The sequence below is a fragment of the Pelecanus crispus genome, chromosome 3 (genome assembly GCF_030463565.1).
Source record: "Pelecanus crispus isolate bPelCri1 chromosome 3, bPelCri1.pri, whole genome shotgun sequence".
Taxonomy (NCBI): Eukaryota; Metazoa; Chordata; class Aves; order Pelecaniformes; family Pelecanidae; genus Pelecanus; species Pelecanus crispus.
Window position 1 is genome coordinate 43,315,170 of NC_134645.1, and position 21,705 is coordinate 43,336,874.

General features: G+C 38.1%; 1 protein-coding gene across 1 annotated transcript in view; it reads left to right on the forward strand.

Annotated features, from left to right (window-relative positions):
- Positions 1 to 21,705, forward strand: part of RBKS (ribokinase) — a 55,720-nt gene that overhangs the window by 11,531 nt on the left and 22,484 nt on the right. Inside the window, exons 5-7 of the mRNA XM_075707685.1 lie at positions 1,086 to 1,148; positions 8,824 to 8,988; positions 14,136 to 14,227. Coding sequence (XP_075563800.1) covers positions 1,086 to 1,148; positions 8,824 to 8,988; positions 14,136 to 14,227 — 320 coding nt within the window. The remainder of the gene's footprint in view (positions 1 to 1,085; positions 1,149 to 8,823; positions 8,989 to 14,135; positions 14,228 to 21,705) is intronic.

Genomic DNA, 21,705 nt, shown 5'->3' on the forward strand with positions numbered 1-21,705 from the left:
CAGGCAGCTTGCTGCTCATGCTGCTTATTTTCTGCAGGAAGAGCATTGAGAGCACAGAAACACAAGCTTTCTGCTTTCAATTCCAGTGTGCAGACCTAGCTCATGGTGAAAAGAAGCTATAATTGCAACAAAAGTTCTGCTCTGACCCTTGTAACTGAGCTAGATAAGGGTACCTCCAGGGCAAGTACCTACAATACTTTAGCAAAACTGAATGAGCGTGATGTTATGTGTTTTTTCAGCCTTGTTCAAATCTGAGCAGATTTTTAAATTGGCCACAAAAGGCACATCTTGAGAAAGAAGCCAACCTTTGCCCAGTATCAAGTCCATGTTCTAAAATGTTAGAACACCAGAGCTTCTTAAACAAAAGGCCAGCAGAATTTGTCTCAAATAAAATAGTAAATTTTTCTCAAATACAGTTCTTGGGAGAAAAAAAAACCCTCAATTTTTTTGACAGTTTTCTACTACAGTTCTATGTAAAAAAACCCCACCTGTCACAGAAAGTTTCAGACCACTGGTTAGTATTTGACAAATTTGCTGACAGCTGGAAACAGGTTTTAACAGTAGTAAGTACGGAACAATCTCTATAATAGTGCTGCCAGCCTCACTTCTAGTTAGTTTATCTGAATAATAAGCCAAAGAGGAAACATATAGCCTCACCGCTGCCTTCATAGCACATGTTAATATTACTGCTGAAATGCAAATCTCCAGAGAATTAAATGCTGTGTTGTTTTAATATTTTCATTTTCTCCAGCCTTGACTCGATTGTTTCATTGGATAAAAGAAATACTTCCATGTAGGAGTAGAATGCCTGAGAAGGCTGTATAAATAACACGCTTTCTCTAAAGCAAAGATGTAGCCAAATTAAAGAATGTTGGACTCGCATTTCTGTTTTGTGGGTGTAAATTAACACTTTTTGTTGTTGTTAGCTTCTCTGGCATTGTTGCACATGAAAGAGTAATTAGCATTTTTAAATTGCTGGAGGTTATGGGTTCATTTTAGATTTAATTCAATTAAACTGCATCACATGCTATTGGTTGAAAGTAATGTATTGAACTAATGCATGCTGTAACTTTTCCCTTTCTTAGCATTTGTAGGTCAGACTACAGATGCTGCTACTGGAACTGCTTCAATAATTGTCAACAGTGAAGGTACATATTTCTACTCTGAATTGTCCTCTTTTTTTCTGCCTCTGCGGCCATAAAAGAAACCTTTGCCTTGTCACTGTTAATTGTGGAATTATTTTTTCTACATCTTTAATTATTTTCATTATCTTATTCACACTTCATTGCACTTCTGTTTATTACAGGCAACGTTGTAGGATGAGGTGCTAAAAGCAGCAGAATCAGATGCTTAGATTAGCAGTGTCATAGCCATAATTCAGTCAGCCAGCTAATCTGTCTAGTTTTACATTGGCCAGAACACAGAGTAGTAGCAGAAGGTTAAAGCTCTCCTTTTCCACCACTACTTACCTAGCACTTTTACTATGAGGAAAGGGTTTGCCTCTTCAGCACGCTGAGTCATTATGCCCTGAATCAAGAAAAGGAATTGTCCTTAGTATAAGTAGAAATGTTTATGTTGATCTTGTAATATTACTACAATTCTTGATCCCAAGTTGCATCTGCAGTGATGAATACACAGTGAAATGGCATATTTGTTTTTTCTGTGTTAATTTTCCTTAGCCTGTGCCTTTGCTCTCATATTGTAGGGGAAGAAGAAAAAAATATTTGGCTTGTTTTCATATTCTTCCTCAAGACTGCTAAATTATCCTCTGAAAATGTTCTGTTTATCTTTTCCTCAAGCAAGTTGTGCTATTGAGATCTCTTAGGAGAAGTGCGTGTGCCTGGACCAAAATTTAGAGCTCAGGACCAGTAATGTATACGCAAACATAACAAATTAAGTGTGATTGGGTTAGTTCACTTTTGGTGCAGCTAGGAGCCTTCATTTGAACAGTTACCACAGTTTAGCTGACACATCAACTTAACAAGCTCCTATGTAACCTGATGGTAGTACATTGGGCTACAGCTCAAAATGGGAAAGAAAACATGACTATTCACTCCAGGAGCAAACCTGGGAAGGAACTGTGACTAAAGGCAAGTCTACACAGGAACATTCAGGAAAATTAGGCAAATTAGTTGGAGATGTGAGTTTAATTTTCTCTAAGTAAGATTAATCAAAACCTTGCATGACAGCTCTAATTCAGAAATAAGGTAGCTCTAGTACATTGAATAAACTGGATACCTGCCTTTTACTTCCACTTCCTTCTCTTGGTTTGGGTCAGCAGGTAAATTGCCACAGAGACTCTTAAGAACTACTTTGTTATGCCACATACAGTCACTACGCTGGGCACTGTAAATGAGAGAGACAGTGAGAATCCAGTAGCTCGCTCCCAGGCCTCACTGTTTTGTACATGTAACCATGTTTTGCACTGGGTTTGCTGTGCAGAATAGTTGAGTAAGAAGCAGTCTTACTACTTCCTGATTCATATGCATGGCCAACTAAAATAAACATGTTCTAAACTTGAATGAACAGAAGATGACCTGTTAAAATTATAAGACCATGAATTTTTCTGAAGGAAAAGGAACAAATCCATCTTGTGGATCTAAAACCTTTATAAGCACCAGGAAAGAGAAACTGTTCAGTGCCGTGAGGTTCTCAGTGTTAGTGTCAGTGTGAAGGGTCTCTGATAGTCTTGTGATTCACATAGTGAGATGAATAATGCATACTGTCATGCAGTTTGTTCCTTTCAGAAACTGAAAAATCCTAAATTAAGTTACCACTGGCCTCAGATTTCATTTAAAATCTAGTAGAAGAGCAAACCTGGTCAGAACTATGCTATAAAGCAAACAGACGCACAGAATTGGTAATGGTTCTGGTTGTTACTTCTCTCTAAAACCATCTGGTGCCTGAATTGAGTAAATTGCAATAAACTAGCAGTACTTATGTGCTTTGCTGTTGCAAGAGACACTTTTTTTTTTTTCTTGTAGAAACCTGGCTGATTGGACCTAAACAGGTTTTACAGCACTTTTCAAAGGGCTTGTCTACACATGCATGTTTTACCGCGTATTTGTGCTGGCATAGCTGAAACACCACAGCATTCAATGCACTGACGTAAAGCAGTTTCTGCTGGTTCAAATTATACCTAAAATGAAAGCATTTGAAGTTGGGGGTGGTGATGGTGTTTTGTGTTAAGACAACAAGGGACAAATAAAAAACATAGGTATCATCTCTTTAAATCACCAAGTTTTAATTGCTGTATTTTCACACACCTAACCTGCAATTCATCTTGCCAATTCTTTACAAGTACCGATACTTGGGAAAAATACCAGCTCCAATCAACTGAGTAAAATCACAGGTGGAAGTAGGAGAGATACTCAAGTAGAGGGAGCACACTATGATGGGTGAGTGAAGGCAAAGGAAAAGCAAGCTGTAGAGAGCAGGGTCAGATGAGGCTCTGAGGTGAACTTTCCCTGATGTTACCTGTGTCTGTCTACCTGGTGCTGCTGAATTTCTGGGATGATTTTTAGTGGTTACTGAATTGCACAGCTATAACTCATCCATTATTGTAATTGGCAAAGTACTAGAAATTTGAAAATTATTAGGCACATTTGATACTCTCAAAATTGCATTATATTCTGGGACAATACGGTGTAGTTTCAGTAAAAGATAGAGAGGTTAAATCCCTGCTTTAATGCAAAATGGTAGAGAGACGTTTAACAGGTTTATACTGCTGCACTGGAAAACGTGCAGCCCAGAGATGCTGCAAAGGTTCCCTCTGGGCTGGTCTCAGAAATCTGTGCAGAAATCTTTTTCTGGAACCTTGTGTTCCTTTCAGTTGTTTTCTTTTATGCGACTGCCTCTTCAGATAGGTTTTGACTAAACAAGCTTCAGTTTACCAGGACCCTGTACACTTCAAATCTGTACTTTCTCCCTTAAGGAGAAAAGCTGGTACATCCAGCTGCTTTTCTTAACATGTTTTCTTTGAGGTGCATCACACCACTTTGAACCCCAGCTTTTGTTTCCCTTTTCAGCCTGCCTTCTTTCCACCAGCTCTGTCACTTAGCACACCTTCTGCTAACAGTGTGCTATTAAATGGTAAGAACTCCATAAAGTGATGATGTCTGTTGTACTTTTACATACACACATAGGGAGGAAAAAAAAGGTCTTTATGGATAATTTTTTACATAGAATCATAGAATCGTTTAGGTTGGAAAAGATCTTTAAGATCATCCAGTCCAACCATTAACCTACACTACCAAGCCCACACTAAACCAATCAAGGGTAGACTAGACTAAACCATGTCCCGAAGTGCCACATCTACCCGTTTTTTGAACACTTCCAGGGATGGGGACTCCACCACCTCTCTGGGCAGCCTGTTCCAATGCTTGACTACCCTTTCCGTGAAGAAATTTTTCCTAATATCCAATCTAAACCTCCCCTGGCGCAGCTTGAGCCCATTTCCTCTCGTCCTGTCGCTAACTACTTGGGAGAAGAGACCAACACCCACCTCACTACAACCTTCTTTCAGGTAGTTGTAGAGAGCGTTAAGCTCTCCCCTCAGCCTCCTCTTCTCTAGGCTGAACAATCCCAGTTCCCTCAGCCGCTCCTCATAAGGCCTGTGCTCCAGACCCTTCACCAGCTTCCCTGCCCTTCTCTGGACACGCTCCAGCACCTCAATGTCTTTCTTGTATTGAGGGGCCCAAAACTGGACACAGTATTCCAGGTGCGGCCTCACCAGCGCCGAGTACAGGGGGACAATCACCTCCCTGCTCCTGCTGGCCACACTATTCCTGATACAAGCCAGGATGCTGTTGGCCTTCTTGGCCACCTGGGCACACTGCTGGCTCATGTTCAGCCGGCTGTCGACAAACACCCCCAGATCCTTTTCGGCCAGGCAGCTTTCCAGCCACTCTTCCCCAAGTCTGTAGCGTTGCATGGGGTTGTTGTGGCTGAAGTGCAGGACCCGGCACTTGGCCTTGTTAAACCTCATACAACTGGCCTTGGCCCATTGGTCCAGCCTGTGCAGGTCCCTCTGCAGGGCCATCCTACCCTCCAGCAGATCGACACTCCCACCCAGCTTGGTGTCATCTGCAAACTTACTGAGGGTGCACCCAATCCCCTCATCCAGATCGTTGATAAAGATATTAAACAAGGCTGGCCCCAAATCAGAGCCCTGGGGAACACCGCTCATGATTATCTGTGAAGTTTATTGCACCTTTGTCCATAGCTGGTACTGACTGTTCATGGCGCCGTTAAGCTGGCCTGACGGGCCCAGTAGTTTGAACCAGTTTGACAACTTCCGTGTTCATAGCAAAAATTCAGTGGAGGGACAACAAAGGTTGGCAGGTCATGATTAAAGTGCTCTTGATTATTCCAAGTTAGGACTTAAAGCTCACCTACACAGAACACTGCGAAATCACTCTCACTTGAGTGCTGACTTTACGATAAAGTTATTAATCATTCACTAACAGTGAATAGGCATTATTTTGTAAGTGAGTGTACCTTCAATACCAAAGCATTACTAGTATAAAAACATTCAAAATATATGTTTAGATAAGGCTAAATAAGCAAGGCAAGCTTAGAATACATATGCCAGCTTGTTTGAATTATACTTTCCAAAGGGAAAATCTTTGTTTTGAATCTTCAGGGTTATGAAGAAATGTCACCTGAATTTTTATAGAATTTCTACGTATTACATTCATCATGAACCTAAATGTTTTGTGTACAAGACTATTCAATGCTCCTACCAAGTAATTGCATAGAAATTATGATACCATGACACACCCAAAACTTGCCCTCATATTCATGAACTGTGTGATTTGGCAGCAAATGTTTTTCCTGTAACATTTTTTCCTGGTCACAAATATAACCTTTTTTCCCTATGAGTTATTATGCAGAAGCTCTGCAGTTATTGTTATAATTGCATTGGTTGAGATTTTGATGAGTTCTAATCACTACTGATGGCTTTTAGGCTCGTCACCCCATTTTAAAAAGTGAGGGTTATTGCACTGTGGTATTTACTGGTTTACCTTTGATTTTTCCACTGGCAGTTCTCATCTGGTGGGATCTATTAAATAACACTTGTAAAAAAAACTAGCTTGAGATACCCGTCTTTCTAAGAAGTGACAGTAGCAGGTTTAGAAGCCCAACTGAGGACAGTATTTACATATACAGCATTCACGCTCTTTTAAGTATTGATTGGACCTAGTCCCCATCTGGTGTAAGCTTGCACAAGTTTATCAGCTTCATTTAGCTGTTCTAGCTTATAGCAACTGTGAATGTGGCCTTAATATTTTAGCTGATGTCTGCAAAAGTTAAAATTATATAGATGCTCCCATCAAAACTGAGAAATTTTAGTCTGAGTAATGGTATGTTAGAATTAACTGTAATGCAATAAGTATATTTTTCTCATTCTTAGTGTGGGCAACAGTTTACCTCACTTGAGCTGTTTCAAAGGTAGGTGTACGGCTTAAGGCTTCACAGCTTCTAGAGTTAGCAGAGATTCATAGGCATTTCCAGACGACTGTTTATCTCCTCCTCAAACAGGTATCTAAGATACTAAGATTAAAAAAACTCTGAAAATACTTTCTCCTCCTTGTTGAAGGAACCTAGAAAACTAATTTTTAGAAATTAGTTTTGTTAGAATTTTCTAGAATGTGGAATTTTTTTGAAAACTTTAAAAATTAGTTAATGTTGGACAAGATGAATCCCACCCCTCTTTGCCATCTGTCTTTAACTCTGTTGTCCCTGGTGCTGATTTCCCATCTGATTTCCCTGGCAAGAAGTAATTGCTTTCAACAAAATGGTTGCTGGTAATACAAAATTCTGGTATTAATTGTGAGTGCATGGGTCCAGATTCTGCTTTCATGCACGCTAGTGTAAGTTTGTGGTGACTGCTGTCATTCACAGTTAGCGTGGTATATGTAGCTAAGAATAGAACATGGCTTTTTCTCTAACACTTGGGTTGAGCCCGCCCAGACTGTTACACCACAGTAGGTACTGCATTTCCCTGGCAGGTTTGAAAGCAGACTTTAAGTCTCTGACCTTTTGTAGGTACAAAGAAAAGCTTCTAACTGTGATCCATTGCAGCATGGTCTACCTTGAATTTGCACATATGGGTTTAAGCAAACAGCCTTCCTTATCGCTTTGGGCCATTAGTTCTAAAGTCTAATAATAATATAAATGTCAGTATAGCTAAATAGTTCAGCAAGATAATGCAGCAAGACATGTAGATAGAGTCTGAGATTCTAGGTAGCACAGAGTCCAGGCAGAAATTAAATATATTTTTGTTCCACTGATTCTCTGCCTTTTACTGTTTGCACTGCTGCACCCTATAAGCTGTCATAATATATATTTGGCAGAATTCAATTTGCCTTTGAATGTTTCCTCAACAGGATTCAGGTATCTTTGATAGCATTTGCTTGTTGCAGAAGGTTTTTTCTTTTTTTTTATCCAAGATGCCCATCATTGTATGTTGAAAAGCAGGGCGTTGGCTTTAAATGCTGAGGTTTTGCTTTTCTTATGCAGCTGTTCTGTACCAAACCATTGACAGCAGAATTGCTTTGGAAAGCTTGGGCCCTTCCCTCTGAGATCACTATATTATTCTTTCCATTGTCCTGCTTTCTTTTCAGAACATATTTAGGGAGACAAGCTTTGCACGTTTCTTATTCAAAGCACTTTGAAGTTGCATTCAACAAAAATAATGTATTTAAAAACATAAATATTTATTTACAGAGTAATTCAGTTCATTACAGAATTGGTAGCCTTTAATGATTGGCAGTCCTTAAAGGAATCTTCAGCGGGGGCGGGCTGAGCCTGTAAATCAAGGAACAACTGACTTATTGAATTTAATACCTGAGTGATTAATAATAAATTTTAATTTGAAGGCACCCATGCCTGAAGGTCTCTAGGTGTTGTAACAGAGATTAGAAAAAGAAAGAAAGAATGAAAGAAACTGCAATAAAAGAAGGCAACTTGCATGTCTGAAGAAAAACAAAAGAATATCTGGAACCTATGTAAATGAACCTCCTCACCTAACTGTAAAATAAACGATGAGAATGAAGAGGATCTTAGATGTGCTTTGAGATATTGCCATGCTTCTGCATGTATAGCTTTGCTTAGACCATTCTACTGACCACCTTTAAAGCGCAGAAGAATCAGCCACCCACCTTCTCTACTCACGTCTGATAAAGCTTTCCTTAGACATAAGCGTTACCTTTGTGGGTTTTGGTGGCAAGCTGATTCTGGTTTTCATGATGGTTAGGGGCCCTAACCTGAAGTGTCATGGTAAATGGAGCAAGCCTGCTTCTCTGAAATCTAAAGAACATGCATAATTTTCATAGCTGTGTGAAATCTTCTCTGTTTCCAGCTGATGGGAAAAGTAAAATTTTTATGGCATTTTTGGCTTATGAACTCAGTAATCACATTGATGCTTTTCTCTTCCAAGTGCTACTGGAATATTTTAGGAAAATGCAAATATCAGCCTTAGTGTATGTCCCCCATCTCCACTGTGACTAGTACAGTGCTTCTTTAGAGTTCATAGAAAACACCAAAATAAGACTGGGGAAAGCCCATACATGACTTTTCCCAAATAATTATATACTGCATTTGTTGTGCAGTGTAGCATTCATTAGTCCATCGATCTTTTTTATTATCTTCTGAAATCTTTGGATATTTGAAAATGTCAGCAATGTATACATTTTTAGTGGGTTTTTTTTGGAAAGCAAATTGAAATCCTCATCTGAAATGTATTGTAGAAAAGCAAGGAATTGTTTTACATACTTTATTGCAAAAGTTAATGTAAAAACCACAATATCTTCTCTTTAGGACAGAATGTTATTGTCATAGTCCCAGGAGCCAACCTGCTTTTAAATTTTGAAGACCTGAAGAGGGCTTCTGATGTCATCTGTAAAGCTAAAGTGGTTGTTTGCCAGCTAGAAATAACCCCTGCTGTTTCTCTTGAAGCTCTGAAAATGGCACGTGCCAGTGGAGGTAATTTAACATAAGTCATTCTGTCTCCCTCATTTGTGTTGCATGAAAAATATTCTTTATCGTGCTTTCTAAATAAAGATCCTGTGGTCTATTCCGGTTTCTGTCGTACTAGTTTTATTTAGAAATGAAACAATAGCCAACAAATTCATGCTACATTAATGAAAACTGAATTCAGTTTTTAAATTTTGCAGTGTTTACCTTGAATGGCAAATCAACCCATACCCTTATAATCTCCCCGTATAGGTCTGGTGCTGCGTTTCCTCCTATTTTCATGCTGTGACTAAATACAGTATAACGTTGTTAGGTCAGGAACTATGGGCCTGACTCTGGTATTATTCCAGAGCAGAACAAGCATAATGAATGCAAGTCAGTGAAGTTCCATACACAATAAAGTGAATGAAATGACCTCAAAACCAGACTTATTCCCTTGTTCTCCCAGCACAGCAGTAGGTATGGCTGTCATTTTCTATACAGAAGTTAACATCCTTAAAGTAAAAAAAATAAAGCTTTTTCTTCCTAACCAAAATTCTTAGAGTGTGACTTGGCATGTTGCCATTGAATAGACAGAGTCATGGCCTGTGAAATTGTTAGTAATTGTTACTGTGCTGTACTTTTAGATGTAGGCCATTGTTCCTTCAGTGTAGCATATACGTAGATAAAACCTGACATTTTGCTTGAACAGGATGGGGTTTCACTACCGACATGATGTTTTTGTTCTTTAAGTGCCTGCAGTGCTTTCAGTTACTCAAGCACAATTACCACTGTATTTGAACACTAAGTAAATAATTATGCAAGTGAGGCATCTATGTGAGATTAAAAGTAAGTTCTTGTCTATCCGGAAGAGAAGACTGGGAGGGGACAAGCCATAGTATGGTCAATCACGCAGCAGGTCAGGGATGGAACTGGGATCAAAACTAACTGGTTCCTTGCAGCTGGGCCCAGGCTTGCTCCAGTAGGTCATAGCACCTTGGGATTGTTGACTCTTCAGTCTTCCTTCTGCGCTGAGGTCTGTTGTGCACCTGTTGTGATCACTAGTGTTTCCGCACTGGTGAAGACGTCAGATGTAGGTGACCTTTATGCATCGTGTTCATGTATTTTGTGCTGATTTAAGCAGCTATGTTAGATGCAAGGCTGGGAGAGAGTGGCTCTGAAACTGTGGTAGTAATAGTCATAAACTCTATAAACAGAACTGTGCATGGGGAAAAATTATTTTGACTTCTGTTTGAAATGTCAAAACTGGGCTTATGCATATCTAAATAAAAATTAACTAAATAAAAGTTAACTGAGTAGCACCTGGGATGCTTAAAATGTATGTGTGTGTGGGGGAAACAGAGCTTACTGTATTTTTTCATTGTGGTTTATGAAGATGGGTAAAAGCATTCTTAATCTAGTGGTTACTGGACTATAGTTGAGTCATGAGTCAATATCCATGACTTATTTTGTCTAATTCTAACTCTATGCATAGTTTTGGTAAAGTTGCTTCACACTTTTGTATGAAGCCCTTACAGCAAAATGCCAGCCTGAGAGAGAAGAAAAGATAGGATTTTTTTAAAGGCAATTAAAAAAGAATCCAAACCTGATACACGGAACAGACATGCAAGCATTTAGCAACTGTAGACAGCACAATATATGGAGAAAAGACAGTAGTTAACTGTGGGCCAGCTATAGTTCTGTGCTGTCAATCTGCTATCATGGTGCAGCACTCGTATCAGGAAAGCTTTGGTTGCTTCTTCTTTAAAGCAATAGAGTACACATGTTCAAATGTCATGTGCAGTCAAATCTAAGTAAACAGCTGAGTTTGTAGCACTGTAAAAATCTATCCTTAGCCAACTCTAAATTGTTAATGCAATTTCCCTTCTTTTAGCCTGCAATACCCTCATGTATAATGCAGTACTGCATGTTAGGATGTGCACTAGACTATTTTTGTTTAAAACAGATGCATACCCAGATGCTTCAAACCTCTGTTTGAAGGGTTTTTTGCTTGTTTTTCTTCATTCTTACTGAAAGAAATAAACAATAAGATGGAGAAAGAATGTGGACACACAGGTAGGAACCCTTTGCTTCTGTTCAGTGAACATCACCTGGATCTGTAAGCTAGAGAGGGACATCTCATGTTCTGACATCCTCTCATTGTGGCATTGATTATTAAAGATCTTGTGACAATCTTGGGGAGAAGGAAGGGAGGAAGAGAGGGGGAGAGAGAGGGAGGGAGGGAGGGGGGAAGAAAGGGAGGGAGTGAGGGAGGAAGGAAGGAGGGAGGGAAGGAAGGTAGGAAGGAAGAAAGAAAGGAAGGGAGGGAAGGAAGGAAGGAAGGAGGGTTTTGAATAACTGGGTATAAATTGTGGTGGAAATCTGACTGGAAAATTCTAGGTTTTTAAAGGCCACATGTTGTGAAGCTGCTGCTGCTTCCAAGAAGGGTACCACTTCATTGATGGGCAAAATGTTATTGTATATCGAAGCCTGTAAAGCAGACAGGGCTTCTGTAATGACAGATTCTTTAAAAGGCAGCTGATAATGTCCAGCCTATTAATACTGCAGTGAAGAATGAAAATGTATCATAACCAGGGCTGGAAGCAGCCTCAGTTATCAAGGTTGCAGGCCACTTGCAAGTAAAGGGTCTATTTTTCAGGTGTTTCAACTTTCTAATCTCAGGCTCCAATTTTTCATAACAGCTGTTTGTCTCTGGTTAAATTCTTTGTAAAATTTCTGCCAAAGCATAGTGGCTGCAGAAACCAAGCAACAGAAAAATGCCTCCCACCCTGCCCTGTTTAAAGTATAAATTCTGGCTACCTTAAAATTTACTTAAGACTTGATAGCAAGGGAGCTTTCTTTTAAAGATAAGCCATTACAACATGATGGAAATCTCCCTGATTTTTACTGTATTATCTGCTTTTGGAAAATAACTACCTTTCACAGAGACTTGAGAAATTGTTAGAGCTTCACAGCTAGCTTCCCCTGAGAGTCTGTCCACGCAGGTGGTTGTTGATTTGGGCAGCATGACTTTCAGTGTAATTCCTGAATCTGGTTTTAGGCAACTTCTTTTATACTATTAAAGATCTCTTGTAGACCCAGGAAGTGCAGAGAAGGAGCTTGCTTGATTTGAATACAGAAGAGACGACACTGGTCAGGAATGGTGGGGAGGGAGAGTAGACTTCAGGCAAGGGAATTGTAGGAGGGATTTGCTTGATTTTGGGGGTGGCAGTGGAAGAAACAAGAGAGAAACTGAAAGTGGAACAAAATTGGAACAAAGAATAGGATTTATTGAATAGAGATTGGAATGTGGAGGTAGAGTCGGGGAGCAGGCTGTGGGTACTGGAAGTGGGAAAAAGAAAGCATAGGAGAGGGGGCATAAAGAGAGATGATTGTGATGAAAGTTGGGTGAAAAGGTTACTATTGTATAGTGCCTATGCAAGGAGTCATAAAGAATGGAAACTACTTAAGAGAATGGATTTTGGCAAAGGGAGAGAAAGAATTTGGGCAGAAAATAATTTGGTGTTCCTCAGGGGGACCAAACAGATTGCCCTGTTCACAAGCCATGCTCTTCTTCACAGCCTGAAAGAGAATCTTAGGGTTCCTCTACCTCCCCCCTGCTCGGCAGATATTAAATATGGGAGCAAACTAATAGTCATGTATTACACCCTGTTCATGATGAGCCTGTATTACTTAAAACCCAAGTTGGAACACTTCCAGTGCTGCTCCTGACCCATGTATATGTCAGTATGATACCACATGACAGACTTTGTTTTCCAATATGTGCTGTGTTTGTTTTACCTAGGAAAGTATACCTTCAAGATTTGTGTTTAAAAAAAACTTTATTAGGGTTGCAATTCAGAAAATAGGAAATGCAAGAGTTAAGGTTGCCTGTGAAACCTTAATTTGTCTCCTTTCTGCATATGTATTATGTTGCAGTCTTTAATTATGTGATCACATGCTGTTTTTCAGTGGTATGTGATCATATAATTAAAGAGTTTATTATAATACATACTGTATTGTAATAATATAAGGGAGCCAAATTAAGACTTCATTGGCATTTTCTAATCCTGGCATTTTCTGACTTCTGAGTAAATGTCTTTGTCACTTTAATACTCTTTTTAACAATGCAGGTAGAGAAGCATGATAAAGTTGTATAGTCAAAGGCTAAAACTTTCAGAGTGTTAATCAAAAAGGTCATCTAAACTTCTCGGTACTCAGATTTCAGAAGTGTCTGTGCATCTTTCTCTTTTAGAGCATTAACTGGGATTCACAAGTGTTCAGGGTGTCTGAATATTATGTGCTATATCTTAGGGTCTAAATATGCATTTAGGACTGAAAATTTAGGCATCCAAGTTGGAAGATTTGATCACTTACTATAGGGAATATTTCTGAAGTAAGAAAGTGTGCTTTGTATAAAAATGATGGCCTTGTGGTTAAGACACAGAAGTATTAATCATAAAATTGGCAAAGTGAGAAACCAAGTCTGCAGACTTCCTGTGTTAACAGTGAGTAAGTCACTTACACTGTCCTCATGACAAACCTTTTCTGCTGTTACACGGGGCCTTAGGCTACAGTTTAAAGTTAGGTTAGCTAACATACTCTACTACGTGTTAAGTTTAGGTCTAGCTCTGCCAGATAGCATATTAAAAATATACAGTGCCTTGTCTACACTACAGTTTTATAATGTGGCAGTTGGAACAAGTTAGGTAACACATTCAAAAGCATGTTTAACTCCTTGTCTGGACATGCCCTTCATTACTCCATACCCCTGTTTCTTCATGTACAGAACACAGATAACAACACTGAAAAAATTTTAGAAATAAGTCAGTTCTTGTAAAACTTATTAAAATCCTGGAAGAAGCATCTTCAGTTAAACAAATTGCATTACTGTCTAAGTCTTTTTTTTAATTTAATAATTTATTGATTATTTTTTCTGTTACTCTTCTGTCGTGTTCCCATCATGACAGGTGCCTGCACATGAATTAGAAGGGAACTTTAATATAATAAACAAAACTTTTAGCAGTTCTATAAAATGAGGACACAGAAACTGAGAGCCATTTGTATGTTAATAATAAACATTGGGGGCTGTGAATTAACCAAAATGGTGTTTCAGGTGATGGTTTCTGAATCTAAAACACTAGAGATTTAGACTTTCTTTTTCTTTTTTTTTTCAGTAAAGACTTTATTTAATCCAGCTCCAGCCCTTGCTGACCTAGATCCACAATTTTATACCCATTCTGATATCTTCTGCTGCAATGAAACTGAGGTAATGGTCATATGTCATGTTAAAGAGGGAGTCTTAAGGAGTAAAATTTCAGAGAGATTCTGTTCTCAGAAATGCAGCATAGGGAGCAGGAAAACTGAGGCATGCTCCCCTTACATAGGACTTTAGGAGGTGACAAGTTTGATCCCTGACCTAATGAGCAAAGAGGAACATTCTAGAATAACCTCTAGGTTGCACTCAAAATTAAATTAATTGTTTGCAGCGGAAAAGTTGTGTCCAGTCTTCCTTACAAGTAGGTGAGTAAAACCAATCCATAAAAGGACACTTAAAATGTTATCACTGAGTGGTAAATATTAAAATAGATCCTTGTCCTTGTTCTGCAGTCCCTTGATATGATTAGCAGGAATGTGCTAGCCATAGTGTTCTGACAGTTTTAAACTCACTTGCCAGAAGGTGATGCACGCATGCCGCACTTGATGGTAAATAGTAGCTTCATATGCCTCTTCCTGTCAGATCTGTTTTCAGTGAATCTGTTTCTCTGGCCCTTCAACTGTATGTTTTCCCTCTTTTTTTCCCCCCTCCTTCTCTTCTCTTTTCTAATTCAAGTGTGTTATTTCTCCCAAAGGAAATTATTTTTGTCACAAGAGACAAATTAAGCTCGTGTCATAAGGCCTTCTCTTAAATTTCCTATTTATTAGCATTATGTATGCTGTGTTCCTTCCCCTCACCCTCTCTTTATATAAAAAGGAATGTGGGAGAAGCAACCTAGTGGATAGAAGCCATGCCTTGATCATAGTTAAAGTTATCTCCAACAAACATGATTTCTGCAATGAACACAATACCTTTGGGTGGAGAGGAGGGGGAAGAGCTAGAAAAAAGCATGGTGCTGCTTACTTATAGGATTTTTTTATCTGATGACAATGTCTATCAGAGTAAGTTCTTCAAGGCTCAGTTACCCTCTTTTGAAATTTCTGTTAAAACCCATCCCAAACCATATCAGAAGTTCTCAGTTCATGAGTCTTCTAGCATTTAAGGGTCACTCTAAGTAACCCAAGTGGATATCCGAATTTTATTCTGGGATCTTTCAGTATGTGTCTGCCAGGTTCAGATACTCCAGAGCATTCAAGAATTAGCAAAATAGCAAGGTGGAAGATGCCGCGGCTCCTCAGGTCTCTAGAAGGCAAAGTTTCCAGTGTAACTGGCAGTGATATCATTTGCAGCTCAGACACTGTCCAACAGCTCTCAGAACTCAATTATATGTGATGAAGAGAATGCTAAGGCAAAGTATTTATTCTTGTTCAGGGGACTTGCAGGACACCCATATGGTGTTTTCTTCATGCTTTCAGAAAGCACTTATGCCTGGACTATGCCCCTGGATTGGCTAAATGGTGCAACAGCACACATTTTGGGCTGAGAACACCCATACTCTCCCACCAATTTAGTAAATGTAATTTGTTGTCTGCTTTTTTCATAAGGTCACTAGTTACTTCTTTTCCCCCTGCAAAAACTTATCCCCCATATGTTAGAAACAAAACTTTGTTTTTCATTACTTGTCTATTCCTGACTTTTCTCTCATTGCCCTTTGCAACACACATGTTAAAGTTTTCCCTTTGTTATACTTCATTGCTAGAGGACAGTCCAGAAAGTGACATTCTTTGAAAAGTTTAGCTTGCTGGAGCCAGGGTGTATTATTATTATTACTACCACATGGAGAAAAGAAAATTACTTCTATTTGGAGAACAAGAAATACAGGTGTATAATTATAATAGATCCCTGCTCATTCATCTATCTTTCCTGTGGAGCTGGGGGTACAGTTTGCATTCTTTTCTGCTATTTTCTTTTAAAAAGTAATTACCATCGGTAGATAGCTGGGATCACTGTACGCACAATCAGACACAGAAATAGGCTCTCTACTGTTGAGGAGGCTTATCTCTTCTGAATTTATGGAAATGGTAGACCTATGGAAGTTCCTGCCAGCATATCATGGAAGCACAGATCCAAGTGTGGGACTCCAACAGCATATTCTGAGAACAAGAATGGCACATAAATACCTTTGCTTTTAACAATAACCTTTTCATACTTTACAATGAAATCAATTACATTAGCATGACTGTAATAATCAATTATGTTTGATTTCATCCTCTCTGTGTGTCTGATTTGTTACTGAATTGATTTTCAGGGATGAACTATTGCCATTGTTCCTTTCTTTTTGCTGAGAAAAGAGGAGAAATGAAGCATTTGTTTTTCTTATGTCACAAGTTTGAAAGTTGTTTTTTTAGTAATTGTTATATATTCATATGCCATCTGTTTTCTGTTTTCTTTCATGACTTTCTTTAATTTCAGATCCCTGTAATGTATGCACTTGAGAAGTTTGATATAGAGATAAATGTTTACATACGCAAATAAAGGTTACCAGTCACATCTCTGTATGGCACTTAAAAGCAATAAGTTAATTCTACAAATCTTAAAGATAATTCTAATTTTTTAAACTTTGTCCTTTCAACCAACTACATCTGTGTTTCCTTCATGTTCTTAAATCAGGAAGTACCTAAAGACTTTGATGATCCAGAATATATACTGGGAAAAGATCTTTTTATACTTTTTTTTTTTTTTTTTAATTTTCCTCAGTATCTACTAGCATTGAGAAAAGAGCAATTGCATAAGATGGACCTTTGGTCTGAACCACTATGGCCATTCTTATTTTATGATTTTTTTTTATTATTCTCTATGGCCAAATTTATTGAATGTGCTGCTTACATCTGCCTTCCTGAGATGTTCTATTCCAGCTCCATTGCCCCTCCTACTTGGTATTTCTAAGTCTTATATAACGTCCTTCTAGCCAAAATCCTACTTGTTCCAGCCTTATGCGCTTTAGGGATCTTTTATTTTTTTATTTGGGATTTTTAGGCACTACCAGAAAAAAAATAGTGTATTTCTGCTTTATCTTTACTAAATCTTTTAAACAGTTAATAAATCATCTTGAATTTAAAGATGAACTCTTTAGAGCTATCCAGTTCAACTGCTTCTAAAACATTCTTTTTAACACAGACGTATATGCTAAGACAAGATTAAGTTTACACTGATTTTTTTTTTATTGCTTAGTTTGGCTTTCTTAGTCATTTAAATTTACAAGGATTTATCACACAATTTTACCAAAATGTCCTTATCTTTCTTGTTCACCAAGAAATACCTTTAAATGATAAAATCCTGTGGTTTGTGGATATTATGTGAATGATATGTTTGTAACAGAAGATTATGTTAGCTGTAGAAGAGAAAGTTAGCCATTTAAGACATCTCATACACTATGTGGAGTGTTTGTATTGAAAAAGGGGGTAGTCGTGATTAGCTGAATTATTACTGAGTCAGAAGTTTCTTTTATTTACTGGCATGAAGGTCAGCAGTTTTGATCTGCTTTGTCACAGAACAAAAATTTTAAAATGTCAGCTATAGTTTCAGACAGCTATGGGATATGGGATGTCGGGTCCCAAACATGCAAGTATCAAATACAACATCCCACTTTATACTCCATCATTCATTAAATGCTTTAGGATTTAATGAAATCACACACGGTATCTGGTATAACAGCACAGCTTGTTCTTATGGATTTATGTGCTAGAGAGAAGCAAACAAAATTATACTATCAGTGAATTATCTACCATTAGTTTGTCTAGAAGGCTCTTCACAAGCTGTTCTTTTCACTCTTGCTTGTTGCAATAATAATTTTTTTTTATGTCTGACATTACTTTCTTTTTATGTGGTTCATGAACAAAAAAACTCAGAACAAATCTTGCAAGGTTATCAGTTCTTTCTTTGCTTAGCCTGTAGTTCAGTTTTATCTTTTCCCAGAAAGATCAAACTTGTTGAGACTAGTTTGTTAATTCCCAGATGTAGCACAGCCTAATCCCTGAGGTTTGTGCAGGAATGTGCTAGTTCTCCATTCCCTTAATTCTTCTAATGAAAAATAAATGTATCCAATGTCATGTTAGTGAAAACCAATGGTTGTTCTTTTCAGTCATCTATAAATGTTGAAAAAGAGACAACCCTATACAAGATGAGCTCTTTGGAATAGTTACCATTGTTTTCCCACATATTTGTGTGATTCCTTGCTGCAGTATGGCTCTAGGCACAACCACAATGTCAATACAGTTCATGTGTTGTTTTTCTTATTTAATGTGTGCATGCAATTACATAACCCTGCAGGTTAGGAACCAAAATATATTGCACATCAGCAATTTCAGTTTGGTCCTAAACATTTTGAAGAACAGCTGCTTCTCTGTTCAAAGAATACTGAGGAGCCCTTCAGGAGAAGGAAAACTCCTAAATGGTTACAGCAAATGATTTGGTTTGTGAAGCTATTTTGAATGCAAAACTGGGAACTGCTTTCTCCCTAATGTAAAATGGGTATCAGACTTCTGATCTAAATAAAAAAGCCTAGCAAAGATTTAATTAAATGCTAACAGAATACTTTGGGGCTTCAGTGATAGAAAGCAGTACAACTAAATGTAAGTTAATTGCTAATTTTGTTAAACAAATCTGCAAGATGTATAAAAATATTACAGAAAAATAGATACTATCCTATTTACGATACTGTTTCCTTTTAAGTGTTATTGTCTATTACTAGAGGCTGGATAATTTTTGGAAGAAATATTAAGAATTAAAATTCTTGTTAGTATGTCCAAAATCAAGACGCAATATTGACTTTTACAAGATTCAGAGAATATCAAGTTTATAAAACTATATCTGGAGCCTTGGATTAGGACACTTAAGATACTGTTTATTAATATAGAGAGATTAATACTAAGGATAGTCTTTCTTAAGAAAAAATAATTGGTATCTCTAGTAGTCAAAACAAAAAAAGGTCCTTTAGAATTAAAATATTTCAGAACATCTCTTCAACTTGCCTTTTCTGATTTAAGTAATGGAAAGCTACTATTGCTGCGTTATGTAGAAGTTGCCAGCAATTCACAGTATACTTTAATTCCAACTTTGTTCTAAACCCCATTTTATCAGTTGCTGGAAACTACGAAATTTCCCATATTTAGTCTAAAATGAAAGATGTTACTTTTGGGAGGGGAGGGAATAGCTTCAAGCCAATTCATTTCAATCAGTTTTTAATTATTCTAGCACGATAAGTATTTCTGCCTGTATGTATGTAAAAATTTTATAATTTGGAACAACTGGAACTGGCTTGGCTTGTGGCCTGATCTTGCAATTGCTTATACACCAAATCTGTCTCACTACTTCTTTGGGACTGTTCACATGTGGTGTTAGAATTAATGAGAATGAATTCTTGTTCTGTCATTCTCAGAGACATCTCCTAAGGTACAAGCCAAGTTTGTAGCCAACTGGCTTACTGTGTTTAAGTATTTAAAATAAAAAATATTTTAAACTATCATATGTAGTTTTAGATGGGTTAGCCTTAAAACTGGCACAATTTCCCTATTAATGTTTATTATTTCTGTTCCAGCAGTACCTGGCGACATTTGCAAAGTTGTTGTTGTGCTAGGTGCACAAAAAGCAGTCTGAATGATGGACTGCTCCCCAGAGAATTAACACTTCTTGTTATTGTTTGCTGATGATCACAGTATCACAGAAGTTGGGAACAGACCTCTGGAGGTCTCTAGTCCAACGCCCTGGCAAAGCATGGCCAGTTTAAGTCAGATTGCTCACGGCTTTGTCCAGTCAAGTTTTGAATCTCTGAGGATGGAGATTGCACAACCTCTGGGCACCTGTTCCACTGCTTCATCACCCTCATGGTAAAAAAGCTTGTCCTAATGCTGGAATTTCCCATGTTCCATCTTGTACCTGTTGTCTCTAGCCCTATCCATGTGCACCTTCAAGAAGAGTCTGGCTCCATCTTCTCTCTACCCACCCATTAAATTGCTGTAGACAACTGTTGGATCTCCCCTTAGCCTTGTGTTCTTAAGGCTGAACAAGCCTGCTTCTCCCAGCCTCTTCTTGTATGTCCTGCTCTTTGGCCCCCTGACTGTCTTGGTGGCCTTGCACTGGATTTGTTGTATGTCAGTGTCTTAACTTGTGCCAGGGATCCCAAAACTAGATACCATGCTGCAGATTTGGTCTTGCAAATGCCAAGCAGAGGATCCAGAACATCTCCCTGAAAGTGGCTGTGTAAGCCATAGGCTGCCCCAAATGCATCACAGCTAGGAACACTTGGCAAAGGTTCATATCATAGTTTCATTCTCACTTTTAGCCAGTGTAAACTAGTACTGCTGTCAAAAGAAGTTAATTGTTTTGGGTTGGCTTTTGGGGGTGGTGTGGGATTGGGGGTGGTGTTAATTTTAACACAAATCTGCCTTGCAATCCAATTTGTTTCCTGGCTACGTAAATGGCTGTGCTGGCACAAGAGAATGGGCCATGTGGACAGGAGCGGAAGGGAAAAAAAGGGGACCATTTTTTTCCTGTAGCAGTGCTGGTTTGTGTCAACTTACTGTGACTAGACTCCACAGCCTAAAGATATGGAGAGTTAACTAAGATTAGTGAGGATTATGGGCAAGAACCCTCATATCAGTTAAATTAAAAGCTTTGGTTAAATTTCGCTTCCACTTTTGTAAACAAAATTAAGAAAATTCTGTATAGATTAATTATATAATATCCGTCATAGGTTTATTCTGACAGCAGTTTTGTGGAATGTCCTCTTGCTTTAATAGGTCCATTAACCGAGGAGTTTTATGAGACTAGCTGCAGAAAAATACAATTCCTAATTTGCTGCTCTTTTGTACAGTACTATGGCAAATGTCCACATTGGGCTTTTAGTATTGTTATTTAATTTTTTCTTTACATAACCATTAGTTATTTCCTTCAATTGTACCACAGTTTGTTTTTTAAATAAGATTCTACTGAAGGGAGGAACTTAAAAACTCACCACAGTATTTAACATCAGTTGACATTTACCGCAATCTCTAATTATTGGCACAGAATCTGTCTGGCTTCTGCTGCTTTTATGGTTCTTCCAGCTTGTTCCAGTGTTTTTTAGTTTTACCATCCTGCTGTAGATGAGATAGATGATAGTGGTTTCAAGCAGTTGAAGATCTACTTTTATACAGACTCTGTTCAAAATAATTTTGTTTATTGGTATAAGCAGTGTAAAGATGAAAAGAAAGATTTCTGTAAAACCTTTCACATATCAGTCCCAGAACAATTCTTTCACTACCCAAGCAAGAAATCCTGTTGACTTCGGACACAGACATCACAAGGAGGGGTACAACGCTAATGCTAAGCATACAGCATGTGCATTTCATTAGGAAGAATATTATATTTAAGTACTTCATTTACCTTGCTCATGAGCTTACAGAAGTGTAAATACCCAGTAAATAAACCCAAATTAGATTTACTGTTTCTCTACCAAACCCAAATCCACTTTTGTCCTGGAGACTTTGCAACATAGGTAGAATGTTTGGAATAATTGCCCATCATGAAGTACATTTGAAATTCAGTTAACCAGTTTCATTCAAGGATTTGTGTTAATCCATTTTTATTCTTGTAACATGATGTGCTAGGTA